This window comes from Polyergus mexicanus, unplaced genomic scaffold (assembly GCF_030449975.1).
Source record: "Polyergus mexicanus isolate NDT 795.1 unplaced genomic scaffold, iyPolMexi1.0 SCAF_13, whole genome shotgun sequence".
Classification (NCBI taxonomy): domain Eukaryota; kingdom Metazoa; phylum Arthropoda; class Insecta; order Hymenoptera; family Formicidae; genus Polyergus; species Polyergus mexicanus.
This window is the reverse complement of record NW_027223333.1, coordinates 4,062,427-4,071,956: the sequence shown is the minus strand read 5'-3', so window position 1 is coordinate 4,071,956 and position 9,530 is coordinate 4,062,427. Positions and strand designations below refer to the sequence as shown.

The 9,530-nt window shown below is 42.1% G+C and overlaps 1 protein-coding gene across 1 annotated transcript; it reads right to left on the bottom strand.

Annotated features, from left to right (window-relative positions):
* Positions 1-2,039: 2,039 nt before the first annotated feature.
* Positions 2,040-3,272, bottom strand: LOC138938962 (uncharacterized). The gene has a single exon (XM_070306380.1). It carries the CDS (start codon positions 3,270-3,272, stop codon positions 2,040-2,042), a length of 1,233 nt encoding a protein of 410 aa, XP_070162481.1.
* Positions 3,273-9,530: the final 6,258 nt, after the last annotated feature.

The window sequence follows — 9,530 nt, the reverse complement described above, 5'->3', positions numbered from 1 at the left end:
AGAGATATCAATAAAATGTGGTACAATAGGGCTCCAGGCGAAGATCCACATAATAAAAAAATCTAACGCGCCATTAGTGGAACCTCATGGGTGGTGTGGAAGTCCATTCACTCTTTGTTCTTATATTATTGTAATATTTATAATTTTACACAAATATATATTTATGTAAATAATTAATAAAGTAATTATTAAAGTAAAGAAATAAGAAATCGCATATGTCCTTACATGTAAATATATCACTTTTACCATATCATAATAAATAATAAAACTTAATATAGCATAACGAAAAAATGTTTTATATAACTATGTATATATATACATATATATACATAATAAAAAGTTCACGAGTCGGAAAAGCATTTAACGCTGTCGTATGTAATAAGCCAAGCGATTAACATTGCCTTCGTTGCCAGCTCGGTAGAAAGTGAGAAGAAGACGGAAAACATATGTCTGTTCTTCTCTACTCTCCGAAACCAACCGAAGCGCAGAGCGCACATGTACGCGGTTCGCGCTTGTGTGCGTTATCCCCTCCATTGCTGAGCCGTGAGCCGCGGGACCTGTTTCTGGTCACACTGATCGGCAGAGCGCGAGTTTCCGCGGTCGATGGATTTAGTCTGCCTACGACAACGATTGGAGCCAGTCGAAAATAATCGCACGTCTCAATTCGCATTTCTATTATTCTCGCTCGTGTCGCATACGAAGTAGGCACTCGTCTCAAAGTCGAATTGTCTCGCATCCAATCGCGCACATATTCTCACGGCGGTCAATTCGGGAAAACCTCACGCTGTATCATTTTGTTTTTTTTTCGTGCTAAGACATTGTGAAAGTGACTTGTTTGGAGTCCGAAAGTCGACGCTCGTTATCCGCATCGCGAATGTCCTCTGCCTCGCGCTAAATTTCATCCAGCGTTCGCGGTCAAGATTTCCGTTCTCGCGAGAGTTTCTAGTAAGAAGCTCTTAATCAAGATCTCCGAACCGCGAAAAAGGGGCAATAATTAAAAGGACAATTTGAAGATTTCCGTCGGAATCGCGGAATACGTGTCGTCGCTCGCTCCTATTATTCTAAATAAAACGAATAGTTAAAATAATCTGCATTCGAGTCTTTTCTGAACTCTCCTTGTCCTCCAGCAGATCTACGGATTCGTGTTACACACCGCTTCTCGCTCATCTCTGAGCGTCTCTCTCAAGTTTCGGGCTATCTCGCCGAGGTCGACTCCCAAACATAAATAATAATTTCGCAATGTACAAAACTTCTTATGTGACGGAAAATATGCAAATTCGCTACAATATACATCAGTGCTGGGATTTACTTGCACATTTCGGCCCGATTCCGTGGCTCACGCCTATTGCTCCCCACTCACCGCTCGTGCGTTAGCAACGATGCGTAACTAAGGACCGCAACGCTTCGTCTCAGGAGCGTTTATATGTAAGAATGCCCAAATATAATAATAAGACAATACTTTTCTAAATATGGCACGAAAATTCTTAGAATTAAAAGTTTTTCTTCAATATTTTATAATTCATTGATATAAAATATTGAAGAAAAACTTTTAATTATAGAAAAGTATTGTCTTATTATTATATTTGGGCATTCTTATATACGGACGCTCCTGAGACAAAGCGTCGCGTTCCTAAGTTACGCGTATCTGGCGACTCGTTGCTAACGCACGAGCGGTGAGTGGGGGGCAATAGGCGTGAGTCACGGAATCGGGCCGAAATGTGCAAGTAAATCCCAGCACTGATATACATCGATAAAAACGAGAGTCAAGAAAAATTATTATTCTATTATATATCCGTACGGCAGCGAACAACGACTATCAATAAATCTACGTTTTAGTAATACAGGCTCACATATTTTAGTTTCGTCCCGGGTTACGATCTCATGAAACGCGGTGCGACGAATTGCTCTAAAACGTAGATTTATTAAAGTTCCAGCCAATTCTTCTTCGTTCTCTTCATTTTCTCGTACTCTCTCTTTAGTTAGCAATAAATTCCTAATACTATTAAAATTACCTAACCGTGAATTTTCGTAATTTAGGGTTATGCCTTTAACTTTACATGACTCGTGCGTTTGACCGTCTGGTGTGCGTACAACATATGCATAAAATTTCCACCGGACACGAACGCCTCGATATAGCTGCCGCTCCCGTAGCTCTCGAGTTTATCGGTCATATCGCCTAGAAAATTTCCCGTACGTGGTTTATACTCGTTCCGGCCACCGCTGCTCACGTAAATACATGAATCCGTATCATAATACAAAACGCGACGATCTAATCGCTCTACATAAGAATATAACGTTAAACGAGCTTGTGCCGTCGTATACGCCGCTATTACGACATTAGTCAGCGGGGGGGAAACAACAGCTTCTTGTCGCAATCGCCATGAAACATCGTTTACGGGTAATATGTCGGTTATTTCATACTCGGCACTTGTCAGTAATGCTATAAAACGTTGCGTTCTCACGATCTCGGTATTAGGTAAATTGGACCACTGACCAAATTTATCCCAAAAAGAATTTAAGCACAGTTTCGCGACAGAACGTAAACCGGGATTCCGACCGACGTTACGTTTGTCAAAAACGATACCTTTGGTTTTCTCATATTCCCTCAGATATCTTTCTTTAGCATCGTCGTCGTTTTCTCCGCATTCGCTCGGCCACCGGCTGGCTTCTTGTTTAAGTTGTAAAAATGTATTTATATACTTGGCGAACAATCCATCTTGACGGGTCGTATGATCTGACTGACGTATGAATTGACTAACTTTATATTGCCAAATCTCACTTACAGCTGTCACGAGATAATCCTTTTCGATAACTTTGCGTAATTCGCAGGACACCCACGTACCCTCGAATTCGCGTTCCTTAGCATTGTTATGCGTACAGGCCGATTGTGACAATGTTTCATAGCAACTGCGACATAATGCAAAAAGCAATTTTCCCTGCGTGCGATATGGGAGTACAGGATGAAATAAATCACACGATGGAAGTACTTTGCACCGTATAAGACCTTCGATCGTATTAAAATTATAATTCGGTGCCCTCCTGATTAATGCGGAACATTCCTCGCCGACATAAATATCAGGATGACCGATCGGGAAAGCATCTGTCTTCAAAACATACGGATACAAGGGCCATACGTCCACGTATCGTATTTTTTCCATACCTGTAACCTCATAGCGCGTCACAATATTCCCTGTGCGTCCCCCGAAAAATGCATCGCGCGGATCGAGCGGAGGCGTTTCCACCATCGGATGGTTCTCGAGATATTCACGCATTTCGATTATCTCGCATATCGCGATCGAAAGAGCATTCCCACTTTTCTATCACGAAATTGCGTTGTCGAAGTCTCCAGGAGATTACGAGAGTTCGCTCGTAACGTGAGTCAATCGTATCCTTGCAATCCGATGTAGAAAGTGGTCTATCGCGATTCATAGGAAAGCAAAACGGGCATCCGTGCCAAAAACATCCGTGAACTTGTAGTACATGACGTTGAGGCGTCTCTGTATCAGGCGTAATATCCATCGACGAGCGTGCCGTCGAGCGTGTCGATATTCGCGCGCACGTCCTGCGTGGTTTATAGATTATCCGAGCTCACGTTCCTTCCATATCAACCACTGCAGAGCTTTACGGGAATGATTGGTTGCTTTTCTGTATCCGCCAGTTGGAATGACGCCTATCGTATTTTGTCGCAAAAAGTTTTTCCGAAAAACAGTCATGCACGTCAGTAGTATAGCTAGGCCGGTTCTAAGCTATGGTCCTCTGAGGGGGGGGGGGGAAAGGGGCGAGGGGAAACGTCGCGGGGAGTATGACGTCACGGGGCGTATGACGTCATGGGGGGGTATGACGTCAGGCGGGGGGACCGCGGCGAAACGGTTGGCGCGGCGTCCGCGGAGAGGGGGAGGGGGACCGCGGCGGAACGGTAGGCGCGGAGTCCGCGAAAGGGGGTGGGGGACCGCGGCGGAACGATAGGCGCGGGGATCCGCGGAGAGGGGGACCGTGGCGGAACGGTAGGCGCAGGGTCCGCGGGGAAGAGGGAACGCGAAGGTACGATGCCGCGATTAGGTGTGACAGAGATAGCGCGAGGCGTCCGCAATGTGTAAGAGAGGGATAGCGCGAGGCGGTGCGAGAGAGAGAGAGAGAGAGAGAGAGAGAGAGAGAGAGAGAGCATACGCGAGGCAGTGCGAGAAGGATAGCGCGAGGCGATCACAGGCACGAGGGAGAAGGATAGCGTCCGCATTGGTGTTGGAAAAGGATGACGTTCGCGGGAGAAAGAGATAAAGAGAGAGATAGCGCGAGGCATGCATGTACCGATAAGATAGCGCGAATCATGCATGTAGGAAAAGGAAAGAAGGTGCAGAAATAATCGATACTTTAATTGTAATAATAATAATAATTTTATTTAATAATTGTGTGTATATTATTGTACAATGTGTGTGTGTGTGTTAAAATAATAATAATAATAATAATAAAAATAAAAAAAAATAATAATAATAAAAATAAAAAATATATATATATGACGATACTCCTTCTGAAACAAAAAAATTAAAGACTTATTAATAAATCTATTTGTTAATATTATAAAATTTTAAAAGATAGATACTTACATTATCCTCCTGGAGCCGCAAGCTCTTCCTCCTCCTCCCCCTCCCAATTTTCATTCACCTCCTCCAACATTTCTTCTTCCGGCTCCCAATTCTCCTCTTCTTCATACGGTTCGAGGCCGAAACGAGGTCGCAAAAAAAATGTCCTCGAACTGCGATGGGTGCACACTCGCGAGCTTCGCGAGTATCGCCCCACAAATTGGCGTGCGCCCACCGCATTTCTCTGCAAATCCACCGCATGTACTGCCGATGGATAATGTCAATTTGCACGAACTGAAATATATTATTGATTAACAAATATCACACATAATGTCGCACACACACACACACATGTTAAAACACTAAGCACTACTTACCAGATTAAGGCGAAACATTTTTATTAACTTTTGCTTTATTTTAACACTAGACTGTTAGATAGTCGAACACTTTGTGACGAACATACCGGGATAGACATTGTCTCAAACATTTTAGAGTAGGAGATGTATCACTTACGAAGAACGCTTACTTTCAGCTCTTGATAAGAAAACAAAAGTTAGCATGTTTCCACGAGCAAATATCTAAAGTCTTTTAAATATGAATAATATATTATTATAATATGTAAACCACTATCGAACGGCAATCGAACAGCTGTGAACGACTATTGAACAGCTTTGAACGACTATCGAACGGCTTTTGAACAGCTATCAAACGGCTTTTGAACGGATTTGAACGGCTATCGAACGGCTTTGAACGACTATTGAACGGCTATCGAACGGCTTTGAACGACTATCGAACGACTTTGAACAGCTATCGAACGGCTTTGAACGGCTATCGAACGACAAAACAATTATTTATACACCATTCAAATATTAAAGTCTATGTGCATGTACTGAAATGTCACATCTGTAGCCTGATAAGGTGGCTGACGCCGCTATCTAACGTCACGTACAGAAATTTAATACACGCGTACTGGGATATGAAAGAAGAAAAGGGAAGAATAAAAGAGAATAAAATATATTTTAACAATAGTTTATTCTAAATAATGTTTGGGTGAATCTTTATGATGATTCGTCCACCAATTGAATATTTTAAATACATTTTGTAAAACGCAATTTTTCAAATGTTTTTCACAGCGCATAGTATTAGTAACATCTAGCTTATTTAACGAAGTGATATCTTTATAGTCCGCATCCAAGGTTTCAATAATAACATCGTTTCTCGCATCATCGTCAAGTATATCGACCAGCCATTCTCGTTTTTTGCATCCTTTAATGTACACGATAGGAGATGCTCCATCTTCCTCTTCCGTCGCACCCATCACAGTTCTCGTAATCAAACGCCTAGCGAAGCTGTATGGAACGTTGCCATCCTCCCATTGAAGTCCATGGTGATATCCGATTAGCCATGAAGCTTGGCATCTCTCAGATTTTGTAAGCGCACGCCATGGTAAGGGACTTGCAAAAAAGTAATGAGAGAGAACAGATCCATTTCTCAATATCGCGCTACTTCCTTCACGACAAAGTTTCTCCTGATAATAAATCCCTGCAGATCCACAAACGTTGGCGCGATCATGCTGATAATATTACCGTACGATTGTAAGAACGATGTACGACTGTTGCCGATCGTCAAAATCTCAATCTTTATATATTTTGACATTGGAGGGGATATTTGCTGATTTAGATAATTTTACGAACTACGTTGGTCAATGGGCAATATTCGACAACGCGATCGTGTAAGATGAGACAATAGGCGGTAGTATTTGTCGGTATATCCTCCTTGCACTTAAACTCTAATCTCACGTCCACGGTAGAATTTTTGACAGACTCGTTTTGTCGCGAGCAATCGATAACTGCGAGAGGACCGCAATGTAGAAATTTTGAAATCTATTTTTATCGAAATCTAAATTCAAATCATCGTAGGGATAAAATTCTGAGTTTAGATAGAGTTTAACGTTGGTCAATTTGCAGTCGTCGAATGTAGTAATATCTTTTGACACAGCATTTTTTCTGCCAGTCTGCAGCGCAAAGATCACGTATCGCGGCTTCTCCAGCTGAGAGGCGGCTTTCACGGTCCACGAATGCTTGGTCGTATTATGCAATAGAGGAAATTCGTATAGATCCCAAAAGCGAAAACTGATATTCAAGTATCGCCCGCTTTCCAACGCGTGCAGCAAGGATAGTTTATTGACCTCGCTCAATATTACATATGGCATACGCCATTGTATCTTGAATAATTCGATATCAGCTTCAGCCGAAGCATGTCCAAATATGCAATTGTTTTTATTGCGCGAACGTATCAGAATTAATTCGTGACGAGCGTTGATCACAATTCACAATAATCTTCGCAAAAACCCAATAGTATGTTTAGCGGCACGCAAAAATTGAAGTAAGATTCAACAGCATTATGTGACATATTCCACGCAGCATTCCCCAAGATTTTACCTTTCTCGGTTGTTAGAGAGATATAGTTTTTAATCGTGGAAGTTTCTGTTGCGGTCAATCTCCACACCGTCGAGTTCATATCGAAGTTCATCAAACATAAACGCGACACAATTGTTTCCCAATACCACTCTTCCCTCTTCAGCTACTTTATGCACCATCAACTTTTCTTCGACGTATAGAAAACTTTCACATGGTAACGTGTACAAATCTTGATGTTGTATCGGTATCCGTATCTCGTCGCTATATCCAAGCGTTGTGTTGACGTATGGATTGTACGTATGAGTCTCATTCTTGACGATACGGTCGTCAAAGAGCTCACCTCCGATATTCAAGATGTCAATCATATTGTTAAGTATTTCGTACGACGAATCCCAATGATTTTAAAAACTCGCGATTCAACACGCTGAGCTTCTTTTTAGCGTAACCAGATATCTGATTATTGTCACCAGATACAGCAGTCACTCGCCTTCTCGCAAAAATATTGTCCCTCGCAAAGATATTGTCTCTCGCATGCTCCGTGCTTCCGTTCAACACAAGCATTTCATTTATCAAACGCTTTATTTTTGCCGCAGCCGTATATGCAATCTTACGGTAATTTCCTCTCTTCGAAAATCGAGCAAATGTCCTTCTTGATCAACAATGCGTATCGTTAAATCAGTAATGCTCCGTGCGACGATCGGTAGATAAATGATCTGTACTGGCGTTTCCGATATTTTATATCCTGGCGGCACGCTCGGTGAAAATTCATGTATCGTGGGTACGCGCTTGTCATTGCTGTACGCGTCAGTAGTTACGCTGCATTCTATACGAATAATATTTACGCTAATAATATTTTTTCCGATTCGTGCCATTTCCGAGGCTGTAATATACGATTCGACGAGAATCCCAACAACGATCCAACGTTGCCCGGTTTACTAAAATTTATTCTGTAGACACATTTGATTTCACTTTTTAGCGTATTATGATTAGCGCGAAGCGTTATTGGATATTCATCGTGTTCTTCGCCATCAACAATATCGTTGGAATCAACTACGCGTCGATGTCGTAAAATTGCATGTCGGAGATATTCGTTTACCGCGTGTAATTCGTATGATCCCTCGGGAATCGTAATTTCCTTATCGTCGTTATCAAAATAAAATTTATTATTCCAAGAATTCATGTTCGATATCGTATGATACGTTTCAAAGTCCGTTAAACCAAGCTTGTAATCGCCATCGTTTAAATCTATAACCGGAAAGTAGCTTACAGCAAGAGCGCTACTCTTGCCGGTCAACGTAAGTGTGAGCGACATGCTGGAAAACTATCAAACGAATACTGAGTCGCGACGGTGAATTGTCAGGCTTTAAATTCATATCGATCATCGTTTAAAGAAATCGAAGACACAATTGTCCACAAATACTTTGATTATAATTTTGATAGGCCGTGTGATTGTATTCTATATTTGCAACATTCTGTCCAAAATATCGCAATTCCTTGGGAGGTCGCAGATTTCCAAAACTATCGAAATATACTACACGATCTCCCCTCTTTGCATACGCAACCCAATGAGTACCGGAACCATCGACGTCATCCAAATTGACGATACCGCTCTCATTTCGTCGTACACCGTTTATCGGTAAATTATTGCGCATGAAAACACCTCTAAAAAATTGTATATGCATACGTCTTGCAAGCTGTTCCAATTGTACATTGGTTGTTACACCGGCAGGCATTTTTATTTTGACATTTTTTTTTCTTGGCTGCTGTTGACAACCCTCCTCCACGCTTGTATGGAGTGAGATAATGTCCGTGACCTTCCATGGCGCGATTATGACGTTGAATTTCTTGCAATTCTTCGACGTTGCGTCGCCTTGCTATCGTTCACCGCCTTCGCGATTCCCGCTGCTCCGCCAGCCAACGAACCGAGAACTCCCAATAATGGTAAAATTGGTAAGATATTACCGCGCTTCGCTATAGGAGGTATTCGTTTTTTCGAAGTCTTTTTCTTCATCGATGATTTTTTTGTTTTCAGCCCCATACCGAATTTTGTCTTTGCCTTCATAGCCACCCAAATAGCTGTAGCGGCTGCTCTTTCGCCAAGAGTCGAATCTCTCGCGGTAATACGCGTTCGCGCTTTCGTGGTGAGTATATTATCCGCAACGTGTCGTTGACCGAGATCGTTGCTTCGGGAATAAGCTATGTCGTGCTCGCGACACGCGGCATGGATTGCTGATCCAATGGAGTGATACTTCGATCGCCTCTAGCCAATCGTGTTTCTAAATGAGTTCCCGGTCCGCAAAACTGATAGCCTGGAATATGTAATTCGATAGGAAGTGCGTTTATTGCACGATTTAACAAACCGCTACCTCTTATAATTTTTGCTGACATTTGTCATAATTATTTATTAACGGTGTTGGACCGTTGAAATGTGTTTGCTGCCACGACAAATTATAATGTCGCGTGCATCGACGATACTGTTGAACTTCTGAGTCAGCTTTTATATGTTCGGGAAGCTTGTCCCACAATTGTTCCA

What these genes read in the sequence shown, in the direction of transcription:
- LOC138938962 (XM_070306380.1), bottom strand. Translation starts at nt 3,272, where the DNA reads ATGCGTGAATATCTCGAGAACCATCCGATGGTGGAAACGCCTCCGCTC.